This window comes from Aotus nancymaae, unplaced genomic scaffold (genome assembly GCF_030222135.1).
Source record: "Aotus nancymaae isolate 86718 unplaced genomic scaffold, 86718_ANA_hifiasm-v0.15.2.pri h1tg000072l, whole genome shotgun sequence".
NCBI classification, from domain to species: Eukaryota; Metazoa; Chordata; class Mammalia; order Primates; family Aotidae; genus Aotus; species Aotus nancymaae.
Window position 1 is genome coordinate 4,311,953 of NW_026988487.1, and position 14,377 is coordinate 4,326,329.

Sequence of the window (14,377 nt, forward strand, 5' to 3'; positions counted from 1 at the left end):
GGCAACAAAGCTAGACTCCATCTCAAAAATAAAATAAAATTAAAAAAAATATGTATATATATAATATATCAAATAAATATATATATATATTATAAAACTTTTTTTAAAAAAAGGAAAAGAGACGGAGTCCCACTAAGTTGCCTAGGCTGGTTTTGAACTCCTGGACTCAAGCGATCTTCCTGCCTTGCCCTCCCAAAGTATTCAGACTATAGGCATGAGCCACCACATCCAGCCTGTAGCACTTTTATAATACACTTTTTAACAGAACAGCTTTAATCATTTAATATATGGAGTTTCTTTTTATCAATTTCACTAGAAGTTCCCCAGTAAAAAATTCCTGTTAATGAAGCAATACAAAACTCCCCTGCTTTCTGTCTTCAACTGATCTCCAAACTCGATTTGAAGACAGTCAATAGGGTGTTAGTCCTTAGGGTGTTAGTGAGACTACATGTAAATTGTGATATTTGAACTGGCCTTGAATGATAGTATTTCTACTGGTGGAAATCTAGGCAAGGTAAAGCATATATATATGGGGAAACCATAAAGAAAAGCAATTAGATGCAGAGGTCTAGAGTCCAGGGAAGAGATATGGGTTGGAGATTCAAATTTGTGAACAGTGATGCATAGATGGCATTTAAAGACATGGAATTTGATCTACCCAGATTAAGAGAAGGGCTGAGGTTTAAGCCCTGGGGTACCCCAACATTTAGAGATCCAAAAGCAGAAGAGAAACCAGCAAAGGAGAAGGAATGGTGAAGAAAATCAGTGTGTGTTTGCCAGGGAGAATCCTGGAAGCAAATGAAGGAAGTACTTCAAGAGGCTGAACATATTCAAATATATAAATGCTGCTAAAAGGTAAGATGAGGACTGAGAATTTTCCATTAGATTTGGAAAGATGGATTCTTTCAGCACCCTTGACAGAAGGCATGTTGGTGCAGTAGGTAAGACTGAAAGTCTGAGTGGAATGAAGAGAAAATCGCCATTTAAACATGCTGAAGTGTTTCCCCATGTCAGGGCCTTTGCATTTGCCATCTCATCTTCAACATGTACTCCTCCAGACCTTTCCATGCACCTGCACGTTCCCATGTCAGGATGCAAGCCATCTTCCAGAGGCTTTCTCTCACACCCTAAAATAAGTACCCCTTCCTGGTAATTATTCTTTAGCTTACCTTGCTTTAACAATACTTCAAGTTCTATTACTTCATGTATTTGTTTACATATTTGTCGATCTCTATAAGATTGTGATAAATCAAGAATATGTATAAACATTTCTTTTTAAGATCTTATACATTTTTCTAGGTGCCTCATTCCTAGAAAATCCATTGGATTATTTACAACCTCACTCACCACAGGTCTTCCACAATGAGAAACTGGTAATACACCAACAAAGAAGGTCCATAACTTTACAATCACTGGCAAATCCCCTTATCTGCTGTTCTTCTGCCACAAAGTTTTCTGTCATTCTCTGTCCTGTGGTTTTCTCACAGGATATTTTCTTTTTTTTTTCTTACAGGATATTTTCACCTTAACCTTACTTCATAGAAAAATTGTGGTACTAAAACTAATGTTAATTATAATTTACACCTCCATTTTTTCATAATGAAGTCAAAGCATGCCCTAAAAGATGGCTAGGTCGGCCCGGGCTCGGTGGCTCATGCCTGTAATCCAAGCACTTTGGGAGGCCTAGGCGGGCAGATCACGAGGTCAGGAGTTCAAGACCAGCCTGACCAATATGGTGAAACCCTGCCTCTACTAAAAATACAAAAATTAGCTGGGCATGGTGGTGGGCACCTGTAATCCCAGCTACTAGGGAGGCTGAGACAGGAGAATCGCTTGAACCCAGGAGACGGGGATTGCAGTGAGCCGAGATCGCACCATTGCACTCCAGTCTTGGCGAAAGAGTGAGACTCCATCTCAAAAAAATAAAAAATAAAATAAATAAGACGGCTAGGTCATCCCCAATCTCAGGGGAAATGATATTTTAAATTAGAATATAGTCCAATTCCCGTTATACACGGAAATCAAGATGATAAGGCATGTGACATGCCTGTGGCATAGCCCACAAATGAATCCTAAATCCCTGACTTCCAGCCCTGGTAAAGTAGAAAGTTATCTAGTGAACGACAAGGGTTTAGGTCAGTAATAAAATACAGTACATCATAACTACTAACATACTTTACAAACTAGACTTTTGTCATTTTGTAAGCACTACCCCATTCCTGGAAATCCTTATCCATTGAGTCTTTATCTCATTTAGTGGCTACAGGTCCAAACCAAGTAGAGAGAGATAGGGTTTTAGTTTTAAAAACTCTCTGGAGTACTTCCCTTAGTATTTCTAGGGAGGACACAAGAAACTCCTTAAGTCTATAGAAATAATTTGTTAATTGGTTTATAACTTGTCACTAAAGTTATGGCACGGCATATCAGTAGATTAAAAAATGAAGAGAATTATAATAATCTCCTAAGGTGCACTTTTGAGTAGTAATTAAAATATAGTTGCCATGGTACTAAAAGTATCCCTCCCACTTAATTTTGTTTTGGGAAAGCAGACATGGCAAGTAGGCGACTGAGACATGAGTGTTTTGGAAAATCTATTAAACCTACTGGCAGGCTAAAAGAGCCACTGTGGTACAGGAGTAAAAGAAAGAGAGAATTGCAGCTGGGCGTGATGGCTCACACCTGTAATCCCAGCACTTTGGGAGGCCGAGGCGAGTGGATCACCTTAGGTCAGGCGTTCAAGACCAGCCTGGCCAACATGGTGAAACCTCGTCTCTATTAAAAATACAAAAATTAGCCAGGCATGGCGGTGGCACTTATAATCCCAGCTACTCAGGAGGCTGAGGCAAGAGATGAACCGGGAGGAGGAGGTTGCAGTAAGCCAAGATCACCCCATGCACTCCAGCCTAAGTGACAGAGCAAGACTCCATTTCAAAAGAGAGAGAGAGAGAGATGCCCAGTAACATCACTGTGGGCTAATACTAAGCAGTATTAGCTTCTAACAAATTGATCAAGAGGGGGAAAATGTAAGGTAACCCTTAATGTTAAAAATACTTTTCAGTGGGAGAAAAGCTATCAAATATTTATCAACTGCTTACTGTTTTGAGCACATTTCAAAAGTCAATAGAATAATTCTAAATGCCTCTACCACTTATATTGTCCCCAAAGATTCTTTCTAACATCTAAAACAAATCATTCATTCAACAAACATGTTCTGAGTACCTACAATGTGCTAGGCACTTTTCCTAGTGCTAGGGATATAGCAGCAAATAAACCTCATGGAATTTATCTTCTTAGTGAAGAGTCTAGAGGCAAATAAATACAGCAAACGACAGTATTTTAGAAGCATTGTTAAGAGCTATCTTTACATACTTAGATCATGATAAGCATTATGAGGAAAAATAAAGCAGGAAAAGGAAATAAGATACATGTAATTCATTTCTATTTATTGTAGGTGGTGTCTCATGATAAGAGTAGATTTACTGTAGTAGATAAGGTAACAAAGGATCTTTTATAATCAATATCTTTATGAATATTTCATTTTAAAAGATAAAGAATATAACTTCAAATATTCTTAAAAGTTATTAGTTCATATCCACTCTTAGTGTACATTATTGTTTATATTTATCACATATTTGATGAAAGTTCTCGGTCAAGAACATAATCTATAATTAATTTACACCAGGCCTTTTTAGCTAAACATAATTCATTTTTGTAGATTGCTTTATGAAGTAGTTTTAAGGAAGGAACAGTGTATTTGTTTCGTTTTTCTGTAAGTGAAACCCTACTGTATTGGAAAGCCTCTAACAGTGAACCAAGGCTTTCTGGTAATAGTGATTTTCAATTCTAATATAATTAGGTTCACTAGTCACCCTAGCCTAAACCAAATAGAAATTAATTTGTCATTAGTATGCTAATCAAGATGATATAATGTTTCACTTATTTTCCTATATAATTTGAAATAAAATAGTAAAAATCACACTCTTTGGGAAGAGCTCATTTCCAATTAAAAAAATAATTTTTACAAACTAAATGTATACAAACGATTATATTTTACTATACTCTGGTCATCTAGCACTTCAATTAGGATAAGAAAGTTTAAGAAATGTAAACTGACGATTTCAACAGCATAAAGCTTACCTTCAGGCTGGTATGAGAACGTGGTTGACTTAATTCCTGAAATTTCCATTGCTCAGATCCAGGGGTCTCTCCTCCTTTCTGAGTGTCAGGTGTAAGCAATCCATCTCCAGCAGGTAATGGGAAAATTCCTAATGATATAGGACGTTCTTTTCTATTTGAAGATGGGAGAAAAAAAATTAGGTCTTCATTTACTTTCACTTTTTAATTTGCCATGACTATAAGTAATAAGCCTGGACTGTCACTGTTTTAGAACCATCACTCAAAAATAACACTGTCTGCCCATCTGAATAAAACAGACTTACCAAAGAGAAAGGACAGTCTCAGTTTAGTTAGCCTCAAGAAATCAACTAAGAAAAGTGGTAAGAAGGGTTAAGGAAATCTTATAAGTTACTGATGAGTTCCTTGCCCAAGAAGCAGTCAGTGCTCTAGTCTGGTCTAGAGAAGAGCTGCCGCTGAGTTTTTTATACGTAGCTTAGCCCTAGGAGAACCTGCAACCTCTTTCTTTGGAAGTGAGCGCAACCCATTTCTAGACTTCCCAAATCCTCTCGCTAATCCCTGGATGTTTACTGAAGCCTCTTCAGGGTATGCCTTTCCTGCCTAGAGGAAAATCAATATATTATCTAAATCAGAGCTACCTAAATGATGAAAAGAACTGAAAAATATCTTTCTTCCCCACCCCACTCCAGTAGGAAAGTTCTGTTTTTCTACAGAACCACTATACGAGTTCCTTTCAAGCACAGTACGTATGAAAAAACCATTGTCAGTTTTTTCCAAATAAGAAGGCCAAATAATTCTATAAAGATTACTGAATTTCCACTGCTTTGTGGGAAGTTTCAATGAACAAGAGTTACAATTTTAATAATAATAGAATTTCAATGAGAAACACATCCTTTGTTGATCCACAGAAGATTCCAAATGAAAGCACTTTTAGAGGGTGGAAACAAGCCCACTAGCCAGTCATCCTGGGTCATTAACTCAAGAGTGTCGAAACTGGAAAGAAATCAGACACTAAAGGTTTGGTGCCTCCTGGAATTCATACCTCTACTGCTAAGAATGTAAGTTAGAATTGAAACAATGAGGTTATTAATAAAAGTGGGAAATTTTCAGTTTTGCTAAATAAGTCTTTTATTCTGTAGTTCGTTTTTATACCAAGAAACTTGAGCCGCTTTCGAAATGTGCCTTCACTTAATACAAAAGTTGTGTTCTTCCATCCCTAACAATCTAAAAGGACTGATAAAACTGTCCCAATGCCTTCTTAAAAATTAGGTGAAGCATAGGGGTTGACAGATTACATTTAATCAAAGTTGTATGCACAAGGAAATAAAATTTAAAAACAGAACTTTTATTTAGGGGGAAAATTCAAAAGCAGGAAGGCAGTATAATAAGAGGGTAGTTTTAGGCCGGGCGCGGTGGCTCAAGCCTGTAATCCCAGCACTTTGGGAGGCCGAAGCGGGTGGATCATGAGGTCAAGAGATCAAGACCATCCTGGTCAACATGGTGAAACCCCGTCTCTACTAAAAATACAAAAAATTAGCTGGGCACGGTGGTGCGTGCCTGTAATCCCAGCTACTCAGGAGGCTGAGGCAGGAGAATTGCCTGAACCCAGGAGGTGGAGGTTGCGGTGAGCCGAGATCGCGCCATTGCACTCCTGCCTGGGTCACAAGAGTGAAACTCTGTCTCAAAAAAAAAAAAAAAATAAGAGGATAGTTTTTTTTTTCGTTTGGTTTTTTTTGAGACAGTGTCTTGCTGTGTCGCCCAGACTGGAGTGCAGTGGAACGACCTCAGCTCACTGCAACCTCTGCCTCCCAGGTTCAAGTAATTCTGCCTCAGCCTCCCAAGTAGTGGGATTACAAACTTGTACCACCACGCCCAGCTAATTTTTGTATTTTTAGTAGAAACAAGGTTTCACCATGTTGGCCAGGCTGGTCTCGAACTCCTGACCTCATGTGATCTGCCTGCTTCGGCCTCCTGGGATTACAGGCGTTAGCCACTGCACCTGGCCAAAAGGGTAAATTTTAATACCAAATCTAAGTTTGTGACTACAGGCTGCCAGGACGATCAAATGACAAAAATTAAAGTGACTAGTCAGTTATTATGTTTATACCAGTTATTCCCAATTGCTGTTCAGCAACAGTTTTCATAAGTCCATGAAAAAAAGAGGCATTATTTATTATTTCCTTAGTGCATAGATAATATACTACATATTGTATCACATATATATTCCCATATACTATAGAACCCTATTCTTTCTTGAAAATGACGCTGGCCAGGCACAGTGGCTCACGCCTGTAATCCCAGCACTTTGGGAGGCCAAGGCGGGCGGATCATGAGGTCAGGAGATCAAGACCATCCTGGCCAACATGGTGAAACCCTGTCTCTACTAAAAAAATATAAAAATTAGCTGGGCACGGTGGTGCAAGCCTGTAGTCTCAGCTACTGGGGAGGCTGAGGCAGAAGAATTGTTTGCACCTGGGAGGCAGAGGTTGCAGTGAGTCGAGATTGCATCATTGCACTCCAGCCTGGGTGACAGAGTGAGACTCCATCTCAAAAAAAAAAAAAAAAAAAAAGAAAATGACTGACCTTTATTTTAAATTACATCTTTTCTTCTTCTCTAATTTTAAAATGCCCTTTCATTAAATGATGGTGACAGTGATTAGTAGCTAGATTTCCTTTTCCCATCCATTCTGGACAAAATAAGTTGTCAACCTGCTGTTTTTCCCCCATATTTTGTGAAAGGAAAATCCAAGAGGTCTAAGAGCTTCTAGCTGACTTTTATTTATTTTCTAACACACCTTAATGACTTAAGCAAAAGGTGACTGGGAATTTAATGACTGAATATAATGAAAAGCTCTCTAACCCAAAATGCAAAGACAACCAGGAAGATGATATATAGACTTCATAAGACTCCCTCACACTAACAGAAATCAAAATATAAGCCAGTCATTAGAATTATTATCCTATATGAATAACAACACATTCATTCTCACACATATCAAATACTAAAAAAGTTTAAAACTACTGGGGGAAGGAGTCTTCTATGAATCCAAGTTTTACTTTTCTAAAATTAAACAAAATCAGTCAACAAAATCTATAATCAACAGTCAACAAAATCTACAACCCAAATTACAAGTAGAATTCCCACCTTTTTAATTTGCTTGTGTCTATCATTCAGAAACTACTCTACAGGGAGGGGACATCTCTTCAGAGACTGACAGCTATCTGTCAAGTGGGATACAATGTTCCAACTCTGAAAAAATAATCACTACGTACTCCTCCCCTTATTTTACTTATAAATTACATATAGTTGGCATAATTAGGCAAGTTTGTGAGAATCCTACTTTTGAAAAGAAATCCTGAAAGGTAAATATTAGTCCAGTACTATGTTGGTATGTATTAAATGCTTCGGTTAAACTCACAGAAGGGGGAAAAAAAGAGAAACACATGGAAAACTATCAAGTGGCAGATTTACACCTGCAGACTGAAACATCTGTTATTACTTGTCTAGAAAACAAAGCTGTCATCAACTATCAGAATTCTTGTTTTATTTTCTTAATTGCCCTACTTCTATATATCCATTTTTGAGTTGGTTATTAAATGTTAGCTTATGTGTGTAAATACTTTTACACCTACATTTTTGAAACAGCCTTTTGGCTATATTCACATTTAATACAACTAATTTGTAAAATCTATAAAGGGAGATAAAAGAGTACGTTTGTTGAACACCACATGATGGGTACTGAGCTACATGATTTATTCACATTATCTCATCTAATCCTTATTGAGAAACAGGGATTATTTTTCCAACTTTCAGAGTAGAAAAAGTGATGCTTAGAGACTTTAGGCACTAGTAATTGGCTGAGTTTGGATTCAAAGCCAGTCCTGTTCAACTTCACACCCTTCGCTTCCCTTGGAACTTCCTACTTGGAACTACCAACTTTTTGGCAATTTAACATTAATATCTAAGATTTTGATATCTTTAATCAGTTCAGTAGCAATTTTTGTGGTAAAGAACTTTTAAAATTTAATTATAAGGTATTTTATCAATAAAAGCTGTAGCTAAAACAATTTCTGCTAAACATAGGCACATATGAGTAACTATGAAAATTATTTACTGGATTAATTTACCATATATCTTACAACTATAATTAAATACAAAATAATAAAATCACTTATTTTTAAAACCACCCAATGGAGTAAGTCCCATCAGGAGAGAAAACTCAGGCAGAGAGAGATTAAGCAACTTGCCAAAGGTCCCACAGCCACATGCAATAAAGCATTTGCACCCAGGCAGTTCAACTCCAAAGTCTTGTTCTACCCACTTCCAGGCACCACACAGCAGCTCATGGCACTGCCCTCTCAAATGAAACCTAAACCCAAGACGGCCCCTTAACATTAGTCTTATTTTAATATTCTACATATTCTTAAGTTCAGCTGCTTTTAATTTCTTCAAACCCTAAATATACAGATACATGTATACAAATCTTTTATGTACTAATATACGTACAAGTAGTAAGATTGTTCCCAATTTTTAGAAATCAAGAAAGAAAATAAAAGATCAAGTATCTAGTTTAAATCACAGATGAAATTTAATTGCTGGGGTTTCAACTAATATTGAACTTGAACTGACCTATGAATAAAAAGAAACACATTGAGGGAATTTACTACTTTAATTCTTCTTATCTAAATTCACAATTAGGGTTTAAAGATTTTATGAACATTTAAATAATAAATAAAAACTATATACTATGAACTTTCATTTAAAACCATGCACAAAGCAGAAATCTAAACAAAACAGAGAGTGTTAGTCTGATGGTTTAGAAAACAAAAGAAACCACAACCTTAAGTCTCTAAAATATAGGAGATGGCTCTTACAGGGTATAAGTAGAGTCGGCAACAGTAAAGCTACAGAGATTAATGACTACCCCCACAAGCAGGCATGGATATTTGTCACCCAAGGCTACAAAGAAAAGAAAGGGCAACATCTGACAAAACAATAGTGAATAGACTTTGTAAAGCTTTCACAACTTTGATGTGTAAATAATGGGGAAAAAAGCATTCCTTAACCTAAAAGTCTTAAATTTTTTCACTTTAAAACATTTTGTCTTAGGAGGAAAATATTTAAATTGTCGTTTCCCATGAGCTATTATTAAAAATCACAAAAATGATACCTGAACCTCTATCAGTCAAAGGATAATTAAAAGAAAATAAACTTATGGCCTGTGTCTAATTGACTGTAAGTACAAGCATAAAAGATATTTGCCATTAAATGCTCAGAAGCTAAATGCAGAGGTTGTGTAAACTTGGACCCGGCACTCTACTCTTGCTCTCTCCTTTTACTTTGAACATTCTGCTTAAAACAAGACCACACTGACCTTGTACTTGTGTGTAACTACGATATGAAAATCCTTTTCTTTAGTCAGTGCTTTCTAAACACAAAGCTATGATCCTAACTGATGGTCTATAAATTACTATAAATAAGAATCAAAATCCTAGCTTCAGGCCATTTTCCATTGTTTCAATCTTCAACAGAAATGGTTACAAAGCAGACCCGTGGAGCTAAAAATTAAAGAAAAACCAGCTAAGCAGGGGCTTCTAAGAGAGATGGGAGTACCTGAGTATCCTTGGTAGGTTCTGCGTCAGAGCTGGCACACCGGTAGAAATAGAAAAGTGCACAAGCAGCAAAACAGAGAGAGATACTAAGATAGCAGAATTAATGACCACCGCCCCGCCAACAAAGCCAAACACAAACAGCAGCATGCATCCAGGACTCATGGCGCTGTGCTGGCATGGTGAAACACCCGAACCAGGAGGCCTACACAGGGGCCAAAGGGGTATCTTTGTAGTGAGGATCTGTCATTCAGCTTGCTGCCACAAAAACAATGCCATCAGCAGCAGCTTTCCACTCCATCCTGCAGCGGCTCCCAAGCGATGACGTCATTCCGCTCTCCCCACCTCATAACCATAGAGCTGCTGCTCCTAGCATTTATGCAGCAACCCCGAGCGACAGCCAGCCTATTAACTATTTTCCCCTCCACTAAGAGTCCTGGCTTAGCTCATTGGCTACAATGCCTGAAGATCTACATAATTTATTCACACTCCTACATCAAACAGATGGCTAGCTAACCCTTTCAAATATGCCTCTCTGTAACAAAAAGGACTTCAAACCAATTACACGGGAGAAATAAAAAATTTCAGCATTCCCACAAATTAGAAAATTTAAAACCTAGTATAATCTACATCAAGTATCGGAAAACAATCTAAATACTCAATGTGCTGCTTATATGGATGGCTTATAATTTACCTTTTTAATGGTAAAAACTGTTTCTATTTTTCTGTGCTATTCTCTCCTGTAGCATTCCAGCCACAGTGGAGAGCTTTTTGAATCAGCCTCACTATTGTTCCAGGATTAAAGAACAGAAAAAAACAGAAACAAACATATTATTTATTTTACTTTTTCTCAAGGCAAAATATATAACAAAGCTTACCTAATTCTACTATGAGCTGTGGATTCTAGTTGATCACTCCCTGAGAGCTGATGAAGTTTTGTTCTTTCTAAGTGTTCCATGTAATTATGGATCATCTATTTTAAAGACAGAAAAAAAATACACAACATTTAAGGCTAATATCTGGCATAAAATCATAGTGTTATAACAAGGAAAACATTTTTGTATAATTTTCTTATTTATCAGACTACTCAATTCCATGTAAGAGAATATTAAGGAATGAAAAAAATTTTAATGGAAAGTAATAGACAAGTGCTTCCATTTAAGGATACCGGTGTCCACAAAAGTAGCTAATATCTTGCTTAGCATGGCAAAAACAAACAAACAAACAAAAAAAAAACCATTTTTTTACAATATGTGATGCTATTAAATAAAATAATATTGACATAAAGAACACAAATTAGTAAACAGACACTGGGAAAGAAGTGATAAAAGAACATCAGTTTAAAAATAATAGATGGCATTTGAGAAACCCATTCACTAAAATGACATACAACAAAGAAATTAATGTGAAACTTCTAAAGAAACCATATCCTTATGTGCTGATCTTCCCCATTTTAAAAGGAACAGAATAAATATAACTTTCAATGTAATTAATACCAAGAAAAGTTTCCTCTTTCTGTAGATTTAGTTGAAAGAATGATAAAATACTTTCTCCTTTGACTATTACTGGTATCATTACTTAGTATATTCATCTATAATAACAGCAGCAAATTAACACAAATGAAAAAAATTATAACACTTTTTGAGTCTTAGATAAGGAATCATATGATAGACAAGCTGAATATGAAAGTAAAAACTTCAAGAATATAAAGTTCATAAACTGCCAAGAACTTCTAAGGTCCTATTTGATTCTTGATAATGTATAGTTTTACTTTTAAAAAGCCTAAATTTGGAATTAAGACATAAAATCAAAACGTCTTTGCTAGACATACTAACATGATATGAATAAGAAAAAAATGAATTTTAAAAAACAAGAAATAGTGTGCTAGTATTTAAAGGGTAAATATTAAGAGTCAAGCAAGGCTGATGTCTTTCTTGGGAATATTACTTGAATTCTTTTTTTCTTTTTTAATGTCCTTTCTCACCATTCCTAAGGAATATTACTTGAATTCTTAACACTGTAGATAGAATAGTTTTGGAAGTCACTAAACTTTAGCTGTATTAAGATGGATTGCAATCTCTTTATAAATTAAATTATGCACTGTATCAGATCTTGTAAACTACCACGAGAACAGTAAAAAAAAAAAAAAAATGCACTGTAGCATATTAAATAACAAAATAGATTTTTAAAAAAATTTTACATTCACTTTACAAATAATGCTTTTGTTGTAGAAATTTTATTTGGCATGTACAAAAATTAAGAAATGTAAGTTAATTTAAAGATGTCATTTATCATGAAATAAACAAAAAGCTGAACTCTGGCGAATGAAATAAAACAAATTAACCATACTATTCCCCAATAAATACTAGTCCAAACAACAAATGTTATCCACAAAGAGTAAAAACGGAATCACATGGCTTTAGTATCGTATCTTAAAATTTTTAATTGACATACTTTTTATTTTAAATTTATAGATTTTACCACCATTTACAAAACAGTTTTGCAGAAATACACCTGTCATCTGTCAGTAAGTCAGAAATAATGAGCTTTCTTGTGTCAGAAAGAATTTTCAGGAAAAGAAAAAATCAAACTGAAACTAATATAACAAAGTGACTGTCAGGCCTAATCAAGCTCAATTTAAATTTTCAAAAGGTTTTAGAAGGCCTAAATTAAGGCTTTGCAGTGGCTCATGCCTGTAATCCCAGCACTCTGGGAGGTAGGAGGATTGTTTGAGGCCAGGAATTTGAGTTCAGTCTCAGCAACACAGCTAAACACTGACTCTAGAAAAAATATATAACAACTAGCAGGCACTCATCTGTAGTCCCTATTGCTTGGGAGGCAGAAGTGACAGAACTGCTTGGACCCAGGAGTTCAAGGCTGCAGTGAGCTAATGATTATGCCACTGCACTCCAGCCTGGACAACAGAATGAAACCCCTAAAAAAAAAAAAAAAAAAAAAAAAAAAAAAAAAAAAAAAAACTTCAAAAATAAAAGAGGCCAGGTACAATAGTTAATGCTTGTAATCCTAGCACTTTGGGAAGCTGAGGTGGGAGGACTGCTTGAGCCCAGGAGTTCGAGACCAACCTGAGCAACACAGAGAGACCCTATCTCTATAAAAAAATTTTTTTATATTAGCTGGGTATTTTGGGACGTGCCTGTAGTACCAGCTACTTGGGAGGCTGAGGCAGAAGGATCATTTGAGCCAGGGAGGTCAAAGCTGCAGTGAGTCATGATCATACCACTGCACTCCAGCCTGAGTGACTGGGTGACAGAGTGAGGACCTGTCTCAAAAAAAAAAGCCTAAGGTGAATTCTTTTTTTTCTTTCTTCTTTTGAGACAATGTCTCACTCTGTCGCCCAGGTAGGAGTGCAGTGGTGCGATCTCAGCTCATTGCAACCTCTGCCTCCCACATTCAAGTGATTCTCCTGCCTCAGCCTCTTGAGCAGCAAGGTACTACAGGTGCCCTCTCGAGCAGCAAGGTACTACACCATGCCTGGCTAATTTTTGTATTTTTAGTAGAGACGGGGATTTGCCATGTTGGCCAGGCTGGTCTCAAATTCCTGACCTCAAGTAATCCACCTGCCTCAGTCTCCCAAGGTGTTGGGATTACAGGTGTGAGCTACAAAATCCAGCCGTGAATTCTTATATACACAGAATAGTAAAGTAATTGTATGTATGGGATTGATTTGTTCAAATGAAGGACCTAATTTTCTTTAAACATTTGGATGAAGAAAACAAACCTATCCCAGATTGCTTTTATAGTAATCTATGAACTCAATATCGAAAAAGAATGATAATCAAAATGAAAACATAGTTGTCCCCCAAATAGCCATTCTATAGGCTGATTCTCTATTATCTTAAATGCTTAATTTAAAAAAAAAAAATCAAAATTAAAAAAAAGGTTAAAATCTAAACTTTCTTTTAATGAAATTGATTCTAACTCAACCAAACTAGCACTTAAAAGGAAAGACCTGACAACCAACAATGACTGAGGGAGGAAAAAAAAGAGAGAACACGAACAACAAAATGGCAGCTATCATTTATTGAGCATTAAATGTATGTCAGTCAGTACATGTACAGCCATTTTTCCTCCATTTAATCCTCACCATATCATGATTTCATAGGTAAACTCTAACTATCCAAGTTGACTGTCTGTTTAATGCCTGTTTCAAATTGTCACAAGCTTTGGGGCCAGAACTCTGGCCTGCCTGACTCAGTCATCTGAGCTATTAAGAATTACAGGACTCAGGCCTTATCGGCCTTTGTACTTAATTCTCTGAGCAGGCAATGAACCCATTGTCCTTTCTTCCTCATACCCACAAGAAAACCCCATATGCTAAAGCATTTCCTGACGTCTGGAATAAAATGATACCCACTATAGTCTATAAAGACACAAAAAAGTAGAAAAAAAATTATGCATAAAAATTTAAATTTTGAAAAGACCTCACCGTATCACTCACGTTAAAAAAAAAAAGTGAGCTGGAGGGAGCACCAGTGTTGTTAGAAAAGAGAAGTGAGAAAGTAAAACAGAACATGCTTCAGATAATCTATTCCTGGGTCCACCAAGTCCATTCCTTCTGGTCTCAGAACTGCAATTCTCAATTTACTTAGGTATGCATATTAATTCACACATT

General features: G+C 36.4%; 1 protein-coding gene across 13 annotated transcripts in view; it reads right to left on the minus strand.

Moving 5' to 3' along the window:
• SPAG9 (sperm associated antigen 9) overlaps nucleotides 1–14,377 on the minus strand; it is a 145,435-nt gene that overhangs the window by 71,869 nt on the left and 59,189 nt on the right. For 8 of the 13 annotated variants that reach the window (XM_012463573.3, XM_012463570.3, XM_012463571.2 and 5 more), the window contains 2 exons: nucleotides 10,623–10,717; nucleotides 4,138–4,288 (listed from right to left, as the gene is read on the minus strand). In XM_012463573.3, the coding sequence (XP_012318996.2) occupies nucleotides 4,138–4,288; nucleotides 10,623–10,717 (246 nt within the window). Of the gene's footprint in view, nucleotides 1–4,137; nucleotides 4,289–9,748; nucleotides 10,127–10,622; nucleotides 10,718–14,377 lie in introns of those variants that run through there. The other 5 variants (XM_012463578.2, XM_012463577.2, XM_064367547.1 and 2 more) reach the window with 2 other exon arrangements.